Raw genomic sequence first — 22,592 nt, 5'->3', positions numbered from 1 at the left:
TGAAGTTGTTAGCATGGTTAACAGGAGGCGACACAGTCTCTGAGAGTAAAGGAAAACTGTGACACTGGAGGCAGTTTTTGGGGAACAGGATTTGCCTCCCAAATGTGTGCAGATGGTCTTCATCCTGAGTGTGGTGAAGAGGTTGGCTTGAATTAGCTGAATTGTAAGCTTCAGGTTGCAGGGTCACAGAGGAGCACAGAAAGTGGGAAAATAGTGAAAGCAATTACGAGAGGAGAGAAGCAAAACCCCTACAAGATAAGTGGAACTGGGAAATAAAACAGAATTGCTTTCAAAAGCTTTTGAAAAACACTAAAAAACAATGTGGCAATAAAGTTAAAAGGATGATAGGAAATGGACTAAATCATGATTAAAAATTATAAATATTAAATGTTTTTAACTTTTAGTAATTACTCATTCTTTTACGGATTCATTCTTTTCTGTGGCACTCGTTTTATAAAACCACTCATTATTTAACAAGCCTTCTAATAATTTTTTTAATACATTCACCACTGCTTATTCTTTCATCTATTTATCTATACATCCACTCGTCCTTCCTCCCTCTTTCCTTCCCTCATCCACGCACATCAGCTCATCTCTCACTTCATCCCTCCATTTTTGAATCCATCCTCTTATCTCTTCTCCAACTCCCCTCTTTTTCAGACCTCACCTGGGAAGGTTTGCGGTCAGCTTGGGTCAGTGATCCCCTGAGACAGAATCCTCCACTTTGAGTCTATTCATCCCGAGGCCCTAATCCCAAGAAGTCCCAAAATGAGCCTAGGAAGAGTGCCTTTACATTCATCCATCATAATTCTCCCACATACACCTAATACTTTGACTCGTTATTAAACCAGTATTCTTACACTGTTGAGGCGTGCTTGTTGTTAGTGATGAGTGATAGGCAAAGTAGGTCCATTTGTAGCGCACACGTCATACAAAAATGGCTATTTAAAGTGATTTATATCAAGTTTAGGAAGGTAAATACCATAAAAAAAATAATCATGAAATTAGTGTTATTACACACATTTTTATAGAGGAGCGGAATATAATTTGTAGGATAAATTGGAGCAATGTAGAGACCTGTAGCCAAGTGTAAAATGGAATTAAGAAACAAAGTTAAGGTGTCATATCTATTAAAAGATGTGGCAAGGAGAACAGTTTAGGGAAAACCTACATTTCACTGATTCAAGCAGAGGGCAACTAAAAACCCCTTCCAGTCTTAGACTCTGTAAACATATCTGATGTATTTTGTGTCCAGACTGGTTAAAGACTTGTAGATGACATGTTGGGCCTGAAATACAATTTCATGTTCAACTGGATGCTGATGCAAAACTTTTAGAATAAGAGTAACATATTCTCTTATCCTAGTATTTTTTCATTATTTAAGATTCTCTACAATCCCCATGTAATGCGTCAACATGATTTTTACTAGAATATTGACTCTTTTACAGCTTTGAATGGGAACTAAAGTGTAAATCCCCATCAGAGGTTACATTGTGATCTTTTATTTTGGTGTTACTTTACTGTAACACTGGACTCTGATAGACCTGATAGATAGATAGATAGATAGATAGATAGATAGATAGATTCCTGCTCAAGATTTAGAGTTAAAGTTCCCAGTTCCTCGGCTTATCTGAAAAATGTTGTCACAAGCAGAAAGTGGACTTTATTTTAACAGCTTGTGAAGTTATTGTTATGAATATGCAGGGATATTGTTAAGAATTGTTACTGTTTAAAACGGTTACAACATTTAGGGTTGTTGGCGACCACTAGATGGAGCTCGATCCAAAGACCTGTTTGGTTCCTCTTAAAATCAAACAACTGGTTTGTCCTCCAGTCAAACGTAGAAACTTTTGACAGTGACCTATATTTTGTGCAGTGTTTAGCAAGCTCATATAACCTCTATTTATAAATACTGAGATGAGAATAAATGTATTATAAAACATGAGATGCAGAGCTGCAGCAGGGTCAACGGGGCCGTTCTCCTGCTTCTTCACCCTCATGAACCGTTGAATAGCATGGGAGGTCAAAGGTCACACTGGCAGATGTGTGTGTGTACCGGGGGGAAGTGGGAGGTTATGACCTGTCTGGCCAGCTCTGCTCCCTCTTGTCGAAGCTCTAATTTCCATATTTGGGACTCACTTCCATCCAGTTAATCATTTCTGCTTTCAGATGGAGCAGATTTCCTTTTTTTTTAGTTTTTTCTCCACTCAACTGCTCATCCACATCTCTTTCTTACTCCTCTCCTTTTGTATATTTTGGCCTGGTGGTCCATGACTCCACACATTCTCAGAAAAAACAACAAAACAACACTGTTTTGTCATCATTTCAGTTGTTTATCATGTTTATCACCGATTTAGTAAAATGAAAAAGATGAAAAAAACAAGACGGCAACATCTCACAAAGCATGACAAAAACAGAGAAAATTACTGTGAAAACATCTCAGAAAACATTTTTACAGAATACACTTAAAAACAATACAATGGCATTTCAAGAAAACGACAATTAAAAATGGGAAACACATCATTAAAAATATCTGAAAAAAACTAACAAAATGTCTCCAAATACATCACCAAAATAGTAAACAACAGCATTTCTGAGTGTTTCCTGTGTTGTTGTGTTCTGATATTTAAGTTTTGCTTCTCAGAACTTCCTCTCTTTATCTTGAATAACCGCATTACTCTTCATGCTGAGTTTGGGATGCAACGTATATTTATTTTTGCACATTAACTGGTGAACTGACCCACCTTCCACAGTGCATCAGTTGTATTAGTTCCACAGAGACGACAGAAACACAGAAATAACCAGCGGCTTCTTCCCCGAGTGCAGCGAAGTGTGTCAGACGACTCACTTGTGGTTTCTTGCCATCCTCGTCAACCCCGAAGGCCTCGACTAATTGATTCTTAATGACATCCAGGGTGTACTTTTCATGTCGGGTTCCTGATCTGAAGCTACTCCTCACAAACCGGTCAATCAGCTGCCAGACCGTTCAGCAGTTAACCGGTATCATGTGAGAGCTGAAAATGATTTAGTTCCCCCCAGGCAGTCTCACAGAAGCTGCTTTGTGGGCTCAGAGATCAGTTTTAGATTGCTTTCAGGAGCTTTTATACCTTTGAGTGAAAGAAGTGAGGCCCGCATATGTAACACAGACTGTGATGCAAACAACAGCCTGTTTAGGATGTATATTTATTTAATTGTTATATTTATTTTAGATATTTTGGTGAGGCATACATAACCAAAACTATCTATATGGACAATCAGAAAAACAGAAATATTTTCTGAAATCTGCACTGAATGCATCAAAACACTTCTTACCTTTAACCTACTTTACGTTATTATTAGTGGAGTACAAACAACTTAGCAGCATCACATTGACCTGCACTTGTACTATGAGCCCAAAACGTTAACGGTAGATTGTATTAAGCAAAATGCACTAAATTGTAATAAGAAAATTCACTGAAATCTGTGACTTTCGTTCCTTTTTTTGCACACACATTTAATCACTCAATCACAGTCTTAAAATAAGTTACATATTCCCTCAAAATGGCAAAAAAAACATAATTACTTAACTTTTATACTTTGTGTAACAACCAAGCTTCTTAACTATCCATGTGATGGCGCTGTTTGCCTGGATTCTGATCAGGTTTTACTCACCAGTTGCATTTCAGAAAGGTTTACGTAATTTGCTGCGATTGGTTATTCAATCCAGTTTTAAACACTGATTCTTGTGTCATAATGTGACGCAGTCTCGTAATAAGTAGGAGGAGTTGTTCAAGTTTCAGTTTCAACAAATCAAAGATTAATTTTTTATTTACTTTTAGATATTCATTAGTCGTCTTATCTCCATTCCAAGCTGAGTCACTTGTAATACCCACGTTTTTGTCTTCTGGGGACTTCTGGGAAAATTCACTGATATTAAGGTTTCTGTTTCAAGGTTTCAGCATCGGAATAGGATGTGTTGAGTGTTACAAAGCCCTCACTTACACACATATACATCAATACATGTTCATGTACTTACAAGTTTCATCTAAAGCCGCTCCTCAGAGGCAGCTATGCCACTAACTCCACATTGTTATGTCAGTATTATAAGTTGGTTGTATGTTTACTGTTCACTCAGCTGAGAATTAAACCCACCAACTAATCACAGATTATTGTTTGCGTGTGTTTTTTGCACATGAGTGTGTCTGCAGTATACTTGCGAATAATAAGAGAAGGTGTGTGTATTGTGAGTGATCACACATAGATTCTTTGTAGAGTTTAAATGGAAAAGATTTTGTCTTGTAAACATGACCCTGATTCTAAAGCCTCTATTGTTAACCCATGAGTGTGTACATGTATGCGTGTGTGTGTACAGTAGCATATCTGTGCTGTAATAGTGCACAGATGGGAGAAATGGCTGAGACTAATCTTAAAGGGGTTAATCCACCTAATAGCCACTACAAATGACTGCAGGTTACCTCACTGTCTAACATGTTGTTTTGTCAGGCTTAAGTAATATTGACATTTTTCTGCTGAAACACCACATTAACAGCTTTGTGCGTCAGAAATGATCCTTCTGAGATTATCAGAGAATACGAGAAATAACAATCAAACTAGAAAGACTGTTTTGAAAATACAAACCCACAAATGGAAAACCCAGGGCAACAAAAGTGAATACACCTGTGATCACTAAAACAAATTTAACTACATCTGTGATTTCCAGTTGGTATAGTTGCATGAACATGACCGTATGACACCAGAACTTCCTCATTTTTGGATCAATGGGCTCTGTCAGTCTGTATGTTTGCACCATGACTCTGCAGAAATTGAAAAATCTGAACATGAGTCAGCAGAGATAAAGGAGGATCTCTAACCTGAGAGAAATGAAAAGCAGCACAGTTGCAGGATTAATCAGGTGATATAGAGTGACCCCTGGTACCACCAATCAAAGTTGCAGTGGCCGTCCTACTAAAATTATGTCACCAACTTGCACAATCTAGCTCTGAAAGAACGGCCCTTGCTTCCGAACTGGTGCAGCGGTTATCAGTGGCGATAAGAGTTTCTTTGACAGTTCATGGTTAAGAACATTGCAAAATATAAACTTCAATATCATAGAAAAATCCAAAGTTGCTTTCAGAGTTCTTCAGAGTTCTGGAAGAGTTCTGTTTGGCGGAAATGTAGTGAGGACTATAAAAAGTCAACAAAAAATCCTAGCAAAGTGCGTTTAGAAAAACATGTAAACATGTTAGTCCAACCGAAATTGTGCTGAATCAATTTCTCAAAATCAGTCCAACACACAAGCTGAATTATTCCTGCATGTGCACATAAGACTATCCTCCTCCCCAAAATGTGCCCACATGGCGTTGGTTCATGCAGGCAGATACAACTACTAATAACATTCAAAGAATACACAAAATCTCGTGAGAGAAACACCATGTGAAGGCGTCCATTACAGTGTTGTAAAGATAATTTCTTTTAGCCCTAACCTTCTTATACAAAAGACTTAAGAATGACGTTTGCTCCGATATATAAATGATTATTTGAGTTGTATTTCTCTTCTGCCTCTTTAATTCAAAGGATGTCATTTGGGGTTGGATTGAAGGGCATGAACAACAACCTATACGGCTATTTCAGTTGGACGGCTTGTTGGTATACGTTCAACTGGACCAGAACTAGTCTAGGTACTTTGCGAATGCTGCACTGTCCCCATCCCAAGCACTGATGTGAAGGTAGCAGAAAAATTAGGTACACAGAGGAAGAAGCCAGTAGCAGCTAATCTCATATATAAAGTAAATATATATATGCTCTAAATTTACCGGTATGATGCTAATTTGCTTCTCGCTAAATTGTATGTTAAAGTTTTTCTGATCTGTGATGTAATCGATCAACTGGGAAAAGCCCAATACCAACAAGCTGAAAGGGGGCATATTACTACATATTATAACCGAGTAACACATACTTTGGTCTATAAACCAATTGTCCATCCATGCTTGTATACCTGGACAAGGACAGTAGCCCAGTTGAATTGTTACATTTGCATGGAAATGTCCAATCAACACAGATGTGACTGAGCTGATTTATACCCAAATACTAACTGACAAGGATTGTGAGGAAAACTCTTTACAAAGAGGGCGGAAAAGACTACAGAGACGTATGTCATTTTGTTGTCTGACTTAAATTCAATACAACACTGTTTGGGTTATTTTAAATGGAAGGGAAACGCAGCAAAACATCTGCTGATGGACTAAGAATGGTAGGCTACAACATCTCTCCATGAACAACACTGTTGTCCTGAGAAGGACTGAATGCGTGAGAAAAAACATCCAAAGAACTGAAAATACATGAGCTTTGAAACGTATTATGACACATGAACTGACATTAGTTATATAAGTGCTGTGAAGGCTGTTAGAAATGTAGGCCCACACCTACTTAGATAATGCTAGATAATTCATCTCCTCTATACTGGCCCTGAGGAGATCCCTTAATAAAGCAATGCCATTGGAAGTGACAGGGCACAAAATCTACACTCATCATTCTGTGTAAAAATGTCATATTAAAGGATCATACAAGATTAAACAAGTTGATTTGGCAGAAAGAAAGGCTGCTCATGTTTGTTTAATCTTGCACATATGGGCATGGCTTGAGCTAAGACACCGTATTTCAGGAGACACGTGCTCAATGAATGTTTTCTCATCTTCTCACTGCCAAAATATGCATATGGTTAGTTTGAATGATTTGGCGCATCCTCTCAGACAACCAGTCAGCAGCATGTTCGAAAGCTCACCTTAATTTGAACTCATTTGTGAGCTAACATGTCTTACTGGGTTATAACTTACTGACTGTTTTAGTGCACATCTGGTAAAGTAAAAACATAAAATGTATCTAGAAAAAGAGATCCAAACAAAGAAATACATTAGAATCGATATTCTGCAACTCGTAATTAACAAAAGGTTAAAAGACAAAGCAGACTAACTTAGCATGAGATAGCCTATTAGCCAACCACTAAAGATGTTCCTCACTTAGATGCAGAGTACACGTGCACTCTCAAGAGTTATTTTTGTTTATGCATTTTAATGGACAATTGCAGATCATTAAACCAATAATAAATAACTCATTAATAATAAACCAGTTTTTATGAGAAACAGTGTACAAGTTTCCTGTAAGTGCTGCTGTAAGACTTTAGTGATGTGGGTAGTCTGTCTCCTCTCTGGGTTTAATTAACTTTATTGATCAGTGATGTTCCATTAGAAATATTTATGAATCTCTGTGGCAGCTGGGATTCAATGCCAAACACTAATGTGGACCAGAGCCATTAATGTTTCTCTGGTTTCAAATTATTACTGTCCACATACATGACACACATATGGATGTTCTTCCATGGAAGCAGTGAGGAGGCATTTATTACAGCTGAGTTAGAGTCCCCCAACAGCTATGTGGGAAATTTGTAAGTCTGGACTGAGTCAGCAGCTCAGCAGCTTGTTGTGTAATGAGAATCTTTCACAGATGTGTTGAGTAAAAATGGGCCAAAGATTTACAAAAACAAAAGGTTTATGAGTATTCATTTATGCACAGCTCTCTTAAGGTCCCAACACAGCATTTCAGTCAGGTTGAGGTCTGGACTTTGACTGGACCATTGCAACACCTTGATTATTTCCTTTTTCAGACATTCTGTTGTAGATCTGCTGCTGTGTGTGGGATCGTTGTCCTGTTGATGATCCGGTTTCAGCCAAGCTTTAGCCGTCAGACAGATGGCCTCACAGAATAGAATACTTCGGTATACAGAAGAGTTCATGGTGGACTCAATGACTGCAAGGTGCCCAGGTCCTGTGGCTGCAAAACAAGCCCAGATGATCAGCCCGCAAGCTTGACAGTTGGAGACTTGGAGACAAGAGGAGCAGACTACTAAATGTTTTAAATTAGAAACATTCCACTTGTTTAAATTGTACAATTCTATTTTAAGGAAGACTAAATTATATGATTATTGTTTATTTAATTTAGTCTGAACATCTTTAACTGAACAGAAACCCCACTGGAGTTACTTCCTCAAGTCAGATCCTGATTGCTACCTAAACGGCAGATTTTTCTTTTTCTGTAAATGAGAAGTCCGAACTTGAGCAAAGGCACAGCAGGCATGAGAATTCAAAAGGCAGTTTTCACTGGTTAAAACTCACAGTACCCTCCATTATAACAAATACACACTCACATGTACACTTGCAGGCCACTTCTTCTACCACAAGGGTACAAGAAATGGTAGTGAGTGTGGTTTAGCGTTGCATAAGATGAAGCTGATTCATCTCTTACACGAGCACGCACCAACACACACAGTTATTCCAAGTGGCCTACTTTCATTTCAGGAGTGCACAACTTTCTTGTGGCCTATTTTAACACTGTGACGTAAATGCTTTAGTGTGTGTGTGTGTGTGTGTGTGTGTGTGTGTGTGTGTGTGTGTGTCACTGAAGTCGGCAGTCCTCATATGATTGTTGCATGCACATCTGTAGAATTACACACGCATACATCGACTGACCTATTTTACAGTACTTTGTCAGACAGAGCCAGCAGGGACTGAATGGATCATTGCAGGCAACATAACTCTCTCTTGAATGGCAGCCAACCTAGCATGTTGAACAGAGGAGTCGTTTTTCTCCCTCTGTCGCTTTCTGTTTTATCTTGCATTCTTCTTGCAGGCATGTGATAAATCTGAGCCCTTTTTCATGTTGTGGGTGTTGTTCTTTTCACCGATATTAAACTCTTTGGTTTCTTTTGACACTGGGAAATGGTCCCTTCGACCCTGCAAATTCACACAGAAAGTGGCTCAGAAGGTGATCCACAACCACAGATATTTATTCTACTTATTTCACCCATCGTCAAAGGAATTTATTTACAATATATGTTATTCTAAGTAAGCTCTGAAAGTTTGTCTGTCTTTAACAACACTCAGTGAGGGACTGGGAATTATTCAATAATGAATTGGGCTGCATTCCAGAGTTATTTATTCTTTAACTCTGTCCCTTCTTTGTGTAATCCTGATTATTTTTATCTTAACTTTGATGGCCAATAAACACAGCACAACAGGTCCAGAACACTCATAATTAAACTCAAACTTTTCCTGGACTCTCTGTGTAATGTAATTAACAATGTTTGAACTGAATTGAAACTGAACGCCATCAAACGTTTTCAACACACCCCATAAGACACAAACTAATCCAAAGTTAATGGGGGCCGGAATGTGAAAAGTAAACATTTACTAAGTTAATGTTTAAATTTGGCAGCGTTCGGCTTCGTCGCACAACAGGTTTCTGCAGCACCCATCTTCTGATGATTTCCTCTTCTCGCTGTTCAGATTTCAGGTCATTAAGTGGAGATTTCAGCAGTGACTAATGGTATCTGACATCTGCTCACCATGATTTAAAAAAGCACATCCTCTGTGTGCGGACAAGTGGCTGAAAGGACTCACACACTCCTCAGCTTCATTCCCCATACCCCATCGCTGCCTCTCCCTGTGCAGCTGACCTACATACTGCAACATCTCGGTTACATAACCAGTGAAGGCTGCTGATCACCGCAGGCAGCACAAAGCCAACAACCCCCCCTCACTCTATATTTTTACACACACTAACACACTCCACACTATGACCTTTCATTAACTTCTTTATATATGAGGAAGTTGCCTTCCTGGGTCACACCTCCACTGCTTAGTTACTTTGAGATATGTGAGGGAAAACTCAAATTAGGTCAACACAAATCGTTTAGAGTTTTATATGCAAGTCATAAATTACTGCCAGATCCTCTGCTGCTCCACTTAGAAGAGCCATTTGTCACAATTTTAAAAATATCCCTACATTCAAATTCCATTTATGTAATGAACTAAGAAGTTAATGTTTCCATATTACACAAAAAGTACCTAAACGGCTGTTTGTTGTTGCGCTAAAGGTGATAAAATTGGTGATCTGCAGTCAAGTGAAAATGTTACGCAGAGTTCTAAAACGTAATCATGTTAGCTTGGGGGAATCAATCAGCCAGTGTGTGCTACTGACCTGCTCCCGCAGGCAGAGAGCTTCTTTCTGAGTAGTTTACCCAAGTTTACTTAGTGGAGGGATGTGATGTAACCCTCCTCTCCTCCCCCCCTTCTGTCCCCCCTGTCTCTCATTCTCTCCACTCTGAATAACCCCTCTTTCTCTCTCGCTACTCTCCCCTCTCCTCCATCCTCTCCCAACCCTCCTCACTGACCTACTTTCATGCTCCTGGCCTGTTTTCACAAGCCTCAGCACAACATAAAGCAGCTTGTAGACCTCGAAGATGGGCTGGAAAATAAGCGGAATGAGTGAGAAAGAGTGCGGGAGGGATGGGAGGGAGGGGAAAGGTGTCAGAGAGAAAATGAAAGACAGAGGGTGCAGCACAAAGCACTGCGGTTTCCTCAGGAATGTCACCTTGTTATACCTGGCTGTTGGTTGGTGTGGCGAGCAGAAGTGAAAACACAAAGGAGTTTCATATTACTGATGAGAAACAGCAGGTCTGTTTGTGGTCAGCTGCTTCCACACACGCACATCCGTCATCCATTAATCTGAAATTGAGACATGAGACTGAGAGTGCTGCTCTGGATGTGCTTCATGTTGTTGTGCAATGAGAGGCTCTGAGTATGAAAGCATCTTCTTAAGTTTTTGTTTTTTTTGGGGGGTGGAGGGGGTTCCTCCCTTCCTTGTTGAGATTTTCAAACTAGAGCCCTGAGATTTTCAAGAAAGTTGGGTTTGTCTTTGAACATGCAACACCTCTGCAGATGACAGGCTCTCCTTCCTGTCGTGTCTCTTATGTAACCCGTAACAGCGGCCCGCTCTGCTCAAGCCAACCTGCTGTTCCCAGCAGCTATTGTTCCATTATCAGCACGGCTGGACGGGGGCTGGCTCATTCAGCACTCACAGTCTGACGCAGTTGTTATCCTGAGACACTTGTGTAACTTGTTTTTGCTTGATTTTTGTTCTTCTTTTTTTTTTATTTCTTCATACACAACCTCCAAAGCACTGCTTTGTGATATTATGCAATTCTGGACAACACCAGATATAGAAAGTAAGAACTTATCACTTTACTCATGTGGAATAACTCATGTTAGGCAACACTGCCTAGCATGTGGTTTGAGCATTCTTTAAGTTGGGACACTGTAAACTGATTCTGCCTGTTATTGTTTTTGTTCGTTTAAACAGCTCTTTGACTTGACCACATTGCAATGCAATATTCATTCATTTTAATTGTTTACTTTTGTCTATTATCAGGAACTAGAACGAGCTGTACTGATAAAACAAAACTGACATGTCATCACTTCAATAAACAGCTCCAGTTTCCTTGTTAAACTGACACCAATCAGCCACAGCCTTAAAACCAGTGACAGGTGACCTGAATGAAGCTGATTACCATGTTACAAAAACACCTGTGAAGGGACTGGACATATTAGTTAGCAATTGAAGTGTCTTTGAAGCAGGAAAAAAAAAAGAACTTTAACAAAGACCAAATTTACAACTGTGTTTAAGTGAGAAATGAAGGTCCTGAATGACGTTCAACCAGTGAACCTAGAACAGGGTCATTAATGCTCATTAAAGTGTGAAGGTAAGAAAAACCCTATGCACCTGTTTGCTGATCAAAGTGTGTTAATTAGGCACCTGAGCATCAGAAATGAGCAGTGGATGAAGGAAGCAGGATGCACTGCAGGAGCAAGTGAAGGTGTGTCTTATGTAACCCATAACAGCAGCGTGCAGCTTTTTCCAGCAGCCATTGCTCCCTAATCAGTGTGGTCAGACGGGGGCTGGCTCATTCACTGTTCACCCTCTGCTTTTGATTCTACTTTGTTCTTTTTTTTTTTTTAACTTTCTTTAATTTCTTAAAGAAAAACACATCCTGTGAAGCCCTTGTTTGTGTAAATCTCGAACACCAGAAACAGAAAACAAATATTCGAAAGTGTATTGATATTGAAAAGGTCTCTGGGAATCGTAACTATTATAATGCAACTACAGGCCCACACTCCTGGAAGACTTCCTATGATGCATCTATCCTCACTTTGCTCTCTTTTACTCTCTATATACATATGACATAAATGTTGTCATTAACTTGTTTCTCTTTATCAACAGGTTTCCCTGCCTTTCTGTTAATAGCCTCTCATCCCCAATATTATACGAATTAGACTCATTTGGCTTTCAGTTAATTTAATTGGATTATAATTTAATTACAAATAATTAAAACCACTTCACTTTAAAGTGCCTTGAGGTTACTTTAGTTATGATTGGTGCTATTTTAATAAACTCTTTTTTTTTTATTTTTAAAAATTTGAACTTTGAGGTAATAATTGGCTCATTAACTTATAAATGCTCCACTCTGTCCAAAGCACCACAAGTAAAGTAAAAACAGCTGCCAGCTGTGAAGATTTGAGCTATTATTTATTTATATTCTTTTACATTTATTCCACAACAACTCACAGAAAGCACATACTGTAGAATTAGATACTGTCATTTTATTTTCTATTGAAAGTTATACTGATAAGTTGCTCCAGCTTCTCTTAACTTTGTATATAAACTGTGATCCTCGTTTCCTCATCTTTCATGTTGTCAAATTTGGCTTTTAGATTTGTATGAATTAATTTTGCTTTTCCAACTCGTAGCCAGTTTATTCAGAAATTCAAATATGAATATTTCATTAAGTTGATGTAATATTTCATCCCCATTTTAATGCACTCTTGAGAGCAGGCAGGGTGTTTGGGTAATATGAGCTTAGTGGTTTATTTTGCTCCCATCTGTGATATGGGGCAGTGTGTATAAATATATCGTGCTTGTATTCGGAGGTAAAGTGTAGCCAACAGGCCCCTCCCATGCTGTGGCTTCATACAGTTTGAGTTCGTCATTTCAGGAAAGGTTTGCGGTTATTAAATGACGATGTCATCGTGACGGTTGTGTGTGAGCTGTACTGGTAGACCTGAAAATCGGCTCATTGGTCTAGTTTGTGGCTCAAAAAGTTCAAAAGAGTCATGAATAAATTGAACAACCTTTTATTTCACCCCCACATCCATCTTCAATCTTTCACAATTAAAACTGTATGTTCTCAGAACAATTTGCATATCCATGTGAATTATAGCAATACATAATCACCTCAGGATAAGCCTTATCCTTTTTTTTTTTTTCTTAACTTTTACATTTTCGGAAAATTCTTTCGGCAGAAGACAGGTTATACATTAACACAGAATACAAATGGTGACTGGGGCAAAAAGTAGCATGGATAAATACACAGCACAACCAGGAAGAGCACAGAGCAAAAAGAGACAACAGGATGACAGAAAAAATACACTTAATAGCCAAAATAACGAATATAATAGAAAATATCAATAAAATAATAATAAAATAATGACAGCAGTATACAAGAAAGAGAGACAACTTTACATTTATACATAGTGGCTGGAGGCAGGCACCAGGAAGTGAAAGTTTTACATAATGTGTGATTTACTGCAGCTACTGTATCTAAAACAAATCAGTGCAGAGAAGGGAGGGGTCGTGAAGACATTTGCCAACGTGGGGACGAGGAACAACACAATAAAGAGGCACCTTTTGAAAAGAGAGCAGCTTTGCTGGTTGCGACTGGAGAGACATTTTATCTGTTAAGATAATTTTTGCCTTCTACTGATTTTATTTATCGACTGGCAAACAAAACTCGCCTTGTGCTTGTCAAGTTTTAAATAAACAGCCACGTGTGACTGCGTTGCCTTGACTGATATGCAAATAACTGGCATTGACCGCTTTGAGTGTCAAAGAGCACAAACAAGGAGCCCGATCTAAAAAAAACAAAACAAAAGCTGTACCTTTCTTTTCCTTTTACAAGTTGTGGCTCAGAGCTTTCGTTAAAGAAAAAATCTTTTTGAGGCTTTTTTTCTAAACAAATGGGGACTGTACAAGGCATTTCAAAACATCAAACTTGTAACTCCTGCATCCCCCCCGCTTTATTTTTTTTTTTAATTGTTTTTGACAATTTTTTTCTTAAAATATATATTCAATATATGTAAATTTATATGTCACAGTATTATACAATCTAAGTGCTTCAGGAGTGAAGAGGACTCGTGTGCCGGCGTTTAACAGGGTGAACGGTGAGGAAGAGGGGGGAGGAAGAATGTAACTCTGCCAAAAAAAGGGAAACAGTAAAGGAAATATGTGTGTCTTTGGTAAAAAGGAATGCTCCTGTAATGCCACAATGAACACTGACCAGCCACTAAGGCAAATTACAAAAATGAATAATTGGGTAATTCAATCTTCCTCAAGGGAAATGTCCCAAACTCCAGTTCTGGAGAGTTTTATCTTGTTGCATCCCTCAGTCTGTTATTGTAGTTAGAGGGACGTGTGGGAGGTAGGAGAGAAGGGGGTATGGGTGACACAGTGGAACTTGATGGTGCCATCACATCCTAAATACACCTCACACAGATCACAGGTTCTGCTCCGTCTTACAAGGTGCCGATGTGAGTCAAAGTTATAAGAGTTTGTCCCCTGCAGATGACAGGAAAACACTCAAGCTGCTCCCGTTTGTCCTAATCTCGCCTCTTATTGCGCCCGACTCTCACACTGCCTGACCCCTTTTTCCCCCTGTCCTTTTTAGCCTCCATACTGTCATTCATTTGAGATTTGGCTTCTTCCACATACTCAGTGTCATTCTCCGCCTCTCTGCATTCTCCGTTGGCCTGGCTGCTGTGAGGGTTGCTGGGCAGAGCCAAGTAAGGGTGTTGGGGTAAAGTGGGAGAGGGGGACATAGAGGTGCTGATCAGTCCCTCGAACTGAGCTCCAGCTGTCCCGTTGGACAGAGCTCTGTATTTGAGGCGGAGCTTGTGGGGCAGAGCAGTGCCTTTGACCTCGGCTTGACACTCGCCGTGCAAACTAGCGGCTCCCTCCATCTTCTGGCGGTAGCTGCTGATGTCTGAGGAGGACGAGGAGGGGGACTCGTCATCTGTGGAGCCCTCCTTATCAGAACTACGAGGGTCTCCATCGCTTGAGGAAGTGTCTTTAGCAGAAGAGTTCTCTTGATAGAAACTGTCCACTCGGGGGCCTCCCTCATAGGTGAGAACCGGGGGCTCTTCGTCCAGTGTGTTGAGGTAGCCGTTGTGCTGTGTGAAGGAGGACTTGGCCTCCTCACTGTGCATAAGATCAGTCGTGAAGGGGTTCTGGTGGCTCTCAGTGTGATGAAGGCTGCTCTCCTGAGCCTGGTAACCGCAGTGATGGAGGTTGTCATGTGATTGTTGGGCATTGTGATTATACCTTTGCTGCAGCTCCTCTGCAGACTCGAGATGACTGTTAGTGTATTCATACTGTGGTGAGTCCATGGTCTTTGTCCTCTGTAGCTTCTCAGCGACCTCGGAGATGGTCACTGAGCAGTCAGAGAACTTGGAAGGTACAGTGTGCTGGCCATGCTGAGGCAGTCTGCTCTGCTGGGACTGCTGGTCCTCTGACCTCTGGCTCTCCATGGGGTAACAGCCGCTGCTGGAGCGGTACAAGATGACACTCCTCTGTGCGGACGTGGCCTGAGGGGCGGGACTGGAGGTTTCCATGTGATGCTGCTGCTGTTGATGATGCTGGAAGTCTCTCGCACTTTCAGCCAACGGGGCATTTTGCTGGTGAGTAGAAACTAGTGTTGGGTGGTTGCCCTGGTAATTCCCAGTTGGAATTCCATTGGGTATCCCATTAGGGATCCTATTAGTAATCGTGTTGTTTTCCAGTCCGGCCATCTCCATGCTTGAGGACTCCTTCTTTATGGTGTAGCTGATGGGTTCGGGGCTGTCTCTGGAGGAGCCGTCAGACATGTCAGACACTGAGCCCCGTGGAGAGTACTTGTGGAGCATTGAGTGGCGCTCACCACGGACTGACTGTTCAGTTTCTGATGAGTCAGAATTCAGCATCACCTGGGACGCACTGGAGTAACCACTACTTGAGAGGTAGGTGTTTGGGGTGCCACTGGTGCTGCTCCCAGTATTCGCATCAGCAATACTGTTGGAGATCTGCTGACTTTTCTCCATGTAGGAGGCCGTGCTGATGAGACCAAAGCGCAACTTTAGCTGAAGGAGCTCCGTCTTTAGACGCACGTTCTCCTCGTTCAGTGCCATGACCCGGTTCTCCAACACCATATCATTGAGGCGACGCTTTTCCCTTGATCGCTTGGCTGCCTCGTTGTTCTTCCTCCGTTTTTCCCAGTAGGAAGCATCTTTCTTCTCATCGGAAATGAACTCTCGCTTGCGACGGGAGGCAACATTGGCCTTGGCGCCTTTACCCTGGCGACCGATCCGTTCTTCGTCTTCAGGAAGAGGGGATGGGAGGCTGTCGTCGTAGAAGGTGTCTACTTGCATGGCATTTTTGTTGCTGGTAGATGGGATGTGTATACTGAGACTTTCCATTTTTTTCTCCAGTTGGGGGCTAGAGTATGACCCTAGCAAAGGGCAAAGGGGGGTAGGGAAAAGATGTAAAACTGTGAGCCTTCTGCTTTGTTGGTGAGATGTTTGACCTATGTCGCAGGATCAGCAAAAACTTCCAGATGAGGTATTTGTGCTCCTCGAAAGGATAGCCTCATTGATTTCCGTTACTTATCTTTCAAGATCAAAACGTTCAAGTGTCCATATTAGCCAGGAAGATTAAAAAGAGGTGGAACTCCACAAAAACCTCAGACATTGAAGTAGTGTTTTGAAAAATTAAAAGAAAAAATAAACAATTTTGTATATTGAAGGGTCTTTCAGCTGCCTCTGCAAATAGCTCAACACTCTGTGGAGTTATGCTGGAGGTGACTGTGTTTATTGGCCTCTTCGTCAATCTTCAGCAGAGCTGGGATGCCTGTCAGGCCACTGCCCTGATTCCTGCAGTGTCTTACACAGGATGTAGGTCAGTGCGTCTACTTCAGGGCTCCTTGAGGATTCAGCTTCAGTGGCGCTGTTTGTTGACCGCTAACTGGGTTACTGTGAGAGAGGAAAGAGAACAGAGACAGAGAGAGAATTAGATTTGCTGTAAAGTCACTGCAGGTCATTGTAGTATTCATTTACAGATAAGCACGGTCAAATTAGATTTCTACGGTGGTAAAATGTGTTTTTTCCTTTTCAACTGTACCAAAAATATATGGCGTAACTCCAAAAGCTTAATGTTTTTCCATTTTGTCTGAAAATCTCTGAGAAAAAGAGGTCAGATTTGTCTGAGTCTGAACAGCAAGACACACAAGAGAAGATGGTGCTGTAGCTGTGGCTAAGCATGTGCTGCTGCTGCAGAGCTCTTTGTGCAAAACAGAGCTGTGTCACATGACGAGGAGTAAAGCAGGGTGACCTAGTGCAAGCTCTGCAGAGACAAACAAAGAACTGAGGGAGGGACAACTGGACGTTACAGTGGTGTGGCTTCAGCACACTATAGGAAGAAAGAGGTGATGTGCAATTCTATTTTTTTCTTTTTGAGGTGAGGTGGTTCTCTCACAGTTTCTCTAATAGGCAACACACCGTCTGAAATTACAAAACACCACAAGCTGCTGAGCTTCCTTCCTGTGGTGTCACGATCGTAGCCCCACAGGAAGCCTTTCTAACCCAACACGTCTTGCATCATAGAATTAAAAACAATACCAAACGCACCACAGACGGACATTGTTGGCAGTCCAGTGTTATGTAACAAGAGTAACTCTTGTTTTTAACCCTCATTCCTTTATTTCTCTCACTGCACAGCATCACACAGTTCATATGCAATAATTAACAACACATTGCACTGAGCACCTTACAGACACAAAAACAGATTTTTATGAACACACAGAGCAATGTAATAATCTAAGTAACTACGCCTGTGGTAACAATGATGGGGTGTTGCTTTTCATTCACTGCACTGGAATTAAACGGAGCACAAAGGACCTTTCATCATTAGAAAATGCTTTAATCAGAAGTGTTTCTCATTTTTTTAAAGGAACTCTGGAATTTGGATTCAGTGAAGCACACTTACTGCTTATAGGACACTGAGTTGTCTGAAGTAAAAAATAAGAGGCACCATGTAAAGGACTTAAAGTTATTCAAGCAGCAATGATTGGATCTCAAAGAATGCTCTCGGGAATTCTTTGTCTCCGTGCTGGCTGAGGTGCTGAGGACAAATGTTTTCACGTAGCGTACAACACATCTGTTGGGCGCTACTTGTCAAAACAATCGTGAGCTCCATTTAGAGACTAAAACCCTTGAAAAGGGGTAAGTTGTGAAAGAAAAGCTGCAGAGAAATGCCAGGGTATTGCTGAATAAACAGCAAGTACCTCCAAGTTTTTGTAGTCTCTGTTAATGGAGCCTTGAAAATAATAAGAACAAAGAATCTTATTGAAATAGTGATGGCAAAGGTGTAAAAACCCTCTCAGAACTCAAACTAAAGTGCCACGGTTACACAAAACTGACTTGCATCTATCCCTGCTGCAGTGTTTTGTTCCAATATCACCACTTTAAGTCAGTGCCATGTAGCTGTTTGAACTCCTTTACGCTCTCCAGACAGATTACACCTTTCTCTGCTTCCTCAGAGTCAGTGACCCTGTTACATAATCTCCCATTAAAGAAAAAACATTGTGACCTCAAAACAGCTTGAAAACTGCTCTGAATAATTTCAAAGTTAATCTAATCTTGCTTGTTATGTCATAACTCAGGCAAACTAAGAATTTGGCACGCCGTTCTTGAAATTTCTTGTCCTTCTTGTATGAAGCTACACTGAACACAAAGGGGCCTCAACACAACCACACAAAGATGTGGAAAAATGTGGGCTCACATCTCCCACCCGCCCCACATATCCCCCCTGCTGGATAATTGTCATAAAGACATACGGGAACGAGGAATGCGAAACAAAGGCGGGCGGGAAGGAAGCACGCACACGTCTGTGCTGTCCCACTGACCTAGAAACAACGCGAAACAGTAAACACTCCTCCTGTCTTTGACGGTGCACCAAAAAATAGGTCAGTGGGACTGCAAGGGAGGGGGGACAGGAGAGTATTAAGAGTGCAGTCTAAAAATAGAGGAACAGGGAGAGGTGAGGGTGGGAGGAAGCGGAGAGGGATTGGGTGACGGGGGGGATTCAATTGTGGACATGAGAGGAATCTTACAGAATCTTAAGAGACGCACTCGAATACATCATCTGCCTAAACATCAGGTTATGAAAGCCCCAGCGATTTTCATGCTACACCATCTCCTGTTCACTCAGCAGAACCCATGACACCTTTTTCAGCGCATTACAATATGAATCGGTGGCAGATGGAAAATTATAGTGTGAGATAAGGCAGTGGCATTGACGTCATGGCACACACCCATCTCTGCAGCCAAATTCACTAACAGGCTCTCTCTGGACTGCGCGGGGAGGGGCTGCTGTTGTTGCTCGTAGTGTACGTGCTCTGAATTTCTCTTGTTGCGGAGCACATGCCCATTACATAGCTGCAGAAGCTACAGGTTCCGCAATCTCCATTTTCACTGTCCTCTCTTTGAACGCTGTGCTCTGAACAAAAGCTGAGACCGACGCTAGATGATAAAGAAAAAAAAAAGAGGAGACATGGTGCATTGTGTAACTGGCACTTTGTGCAATAAGTTCCCATTAAAAATGATTCATTGCAGCAACTGTAAGCTGTTTGTTTCTCAATGCCCCCCCCACACACACACACACACACACACACCCCTGAAGCAGTTCATAGACAGTTGCCGCTCAGAGAGGAATGCTTCACCTCTAACCCTCTCTGAGGCAAGTGTGAGTAAAACACACATCATCCTCTTCCCCTCCTCCATCTTTTAAATGATCCAACACCACACACGTGGAGGGGGCCCCAGCTAGGAGCCTCCATTTTACCTCATGGCTTTGTGTCAAACAAAACTAGGAGACAAGAATCCAGACATTCCAGGTCACTCACTGAGACTTACAACACAGCATGCCTTAGAACACCGACCCAGAGAAATACGCGACTACACACTTGTGCCTCTGAGGTAAAGAGTACAGATTTTAAAAGGAAGCATCTGGGTCTTTCCTTGGCCAAATTCACAGTATCTTTTACTAATAAATCTGATTTCCTGCAGTATACTACAAGTCCAAATGAGCTGACAAAGAATATAGGTGAAAGTCAAAACTGTTAAAAAAAAACTTGACTAACAGACACTTAAACAGGAAAACTGAGCAAAACGATGAATCTTGTAGAGCCACAGCCAGAGAAGTCAAAGTAGTTCACCACTTGCCCTGCAAACCAACATACTTCTCCTCACCCAGTTTCAGGTCTGACCTATATTCAATGAGTTGGCTGGGACAGAGCTATGCAGACTCTAAAACCAGACCGGCTGGCAGCCGTCAGACACACCAAGACTGTGCCTGTCCTCGCCAGACAAGGGTTTCCATTGTCCATGCATTGCATCACAGCCTGGATGCTCACTTGTTGTTCTAACTTTACAACAAAGTCATACCGAGATCTCACCTGGATCTTACGAGACAAGCTTTGTATCAGACAGAAGAAGAAAAAAAAAAGGTGCCACATTTGATGTTCCCTGCTACAAGTTTTCTGGTGCAGAAAAGCGACGGAGCAGGTTAAAAATAGCAGCAGACATTGAGCAGCTGTGTTACATCACTGATGAAAGCCTTTCAAAGACTAAGTTCCCTGCAAAGGTTTACCACAAATCTGCTTTGCAAATAAGAATTTGAAGTTAATATAAATACAAATAATGAGCAGGGTGTGAACGGGAATCAATTACAGGCTTCTCTGTCCCAGGAGGCAGCTGCTGTTTATTGCTTTTCCCTGCTGTGTGCTGCTCGTTATGTCATACCCTCCAACTCCCTCAAAGCAAAGCTCTGTGCTTTACTTAACACACCTTACCAAAGAAGGGGAAACTGCCCAGTTACTCACTCTAAATACGCACCAGACATTTTGTTCAGTTTCCTCTTTGAAAGGTGACAATTTATTATTTTATAGTATGAACCCAACCACAGGGGAGATTGTTGCTTAACCCTGGAAGATAATTCAACATTTCTATTTGTCAAATATTAATATATATATATTAAAAAGAAAAACACCAACGTGTTTTTTTATTATTATTTATTATTATGTTCCTTCAATTATAGCCTTTAGACTAATCTGTATCCTAAAAGAGGCGTTGATTCAGACCTGTGTTTGCTTGAGAATAACAGACAAATAAATGTATATCTCTGGAACAACAGTAATCTAGTGACCTACATTAAACATGTAGGTAAGAACAGCGGCATGCCACGTGCAGGACCTGATATAGTACCGTGTCTGCATAGAGCAGACAACACAGCAGCTGTCTCTGTTCCCTGGAAAACACCACCATGAGGGATATTACCTACCCTTGACATTGACTACATATGTGTTTACCTGCTAAACCGCGTCCTTCAGTCGGAAAACAGTAAATAAAATTAAATAAGCGCGAGAACCCTGCAACAAAGTGGCAAATTTGCCACGCGGGTGCCGTGTGTTACGTGACAAAAAAAAAAAAGATCCGCAAGCGGCTCAAAGTCACGCACTGACGCGGGTTTATCCGGCAGGGCAGAGAGTCGCCATGTGAACAATAACCCGCCACGAGCATCACGTCCTCTTCGCTAAAACATGTTTAAATCTATTTAAACCTATAGAGAAAAAACACACGCGCGTGTAAGAGCATTTAGAGAGGTGAAAACACAAAGCAGCCGGCTGCAGTCAAAACATACCTTTCGTTGTCCTGGAGGAGGAAAAAATGTTCAGGCTTTCCCGACACAAAAGCTGTCTCGCTCTCGTCTCTCCTTCTTCTTCTGCTTGTCCTCTTAGAGGAAACCTCCCAAAAAAGGCTGAAAAAACTTTCTGCTGCTCCCTGGTCGGCGCTCGGGTCCGTGTCGGATGAGTCACTGGGTCGGGTGGATGCTGTTTCTGTCTTTTGGCTCGAGCTGCCTGCGTGTTGCGCGCTACCGGACACTTTGCTCCAGTTTCGCCGGCTTCCTTTCTAGAGATATGTGTTAGTAGGTCAGCGGTTGCATAACAGCTCTTAGGCTGCCTCGTCACGTTTTTTTTTGTCCCCTGTCTCTCCGCGCGAGAGTCTCGTACTCCCTCATGAAGTGTTATGAGCTCCTGTCTTTTTGTTCTCATCTTCATCCCTCATCTTCACCTACGTCTCCCACTATCTCTCTTACGGGAGTGGTTAATTTTATAACAAAAGGACGAATCAGTTATGAGAGCATGGTCCTTTATACTTTCATTCATCAGTATTTCAGGCTGTTTGCTCTCTAATGAAGTGAAAACTGAATTAATTCTCATGTGGCCTCTGAAGGACATTTGATGTACCCCTTGGTACCATTTTGGAAACATTTAGCCTGAATTAATTTGTTTTCTGTGCGTGTGAAAGGGAGAAAAGCAGCACTGAGCAAAGGTCTAGAGCCATGCTTCATGTCTAGAAATGATATAACCCCATTTATATAACTTTATATAACTTGGATTAATAATGTATTATTTCGTTTTTATTGAATGTTTCTTTATGGATTAACGGGAAAACAAGAAATAGGTGCAGTGATATATCTAAATATAAAATGAAAAACAGTATATAATGGAAAAAAGTGAGTTTGTACAACTGTAATAAGCTTAAGAGTCGATATTTGGTCTGAGCTCCTTTATTCTCCAA

The 22,592-nt window shown here is 41.2% G+C and overlaps 1 protein-coding gene across 1 annotated transcript; it reads right to left on the bottom strand.

Annotated features, from left to right (window-relative positions):
- Window positions 1-12,985: 12,985 nt before the first annotated feature.
- On the bottom strand, window positions 12,986-22,035 carry LOC142378818 (uncharacterized). Its single transcript, XM_075463721.1, has 2 exons — window positions 21,652-22,035; window positions 12,986-16,925 (listed from the first exon to the last, which is right to left on the bottom strand). Exon 2 carries the CDS (start codon window positions 16,371-16,373, stop codon window positions 14,523-14,525), a length of 1,851 nt encoding a protein of 616 aa, XP_075319836.1. The 5' UTR covers window positions 16,374-16,925; window positions 21,652-22,035; the 3' UTR covers window positions 12,986-14,522.
- Between the last annotated feature and the right edge of the window lie 557 nt (window positions 22,036-22,592).

This window comes from Odontesthes bonariensis, chromosome 4 (genome assembly GCF_027942865.1).
Source record: "Odontesthes bonariensis isolate fOdoBon6 chromosome 4, fOdoBon6.hap1, whole genome shotgun sequence".
Classification (NCBI taxonomy): Eukaryota; Metazoa; Chordata; class Actinopteri; order Atheriniformes; family Atherinopsidae; genus Odontesthes; species Odontesthes bonariensis.
This window is presented reverse-complemented; position numbering and strand designations above follow the sequence as displayed.

Bases quoted from the DNA above. Each gene is read 5' to 3' on its own strand.
- LOC142378818 (XM_075463721.1), bottom strand. From the start codon at position 16,373: ATGGAAAGTCTCAGTATACACATCCCATCTACCAGCAACAAAAATGCC.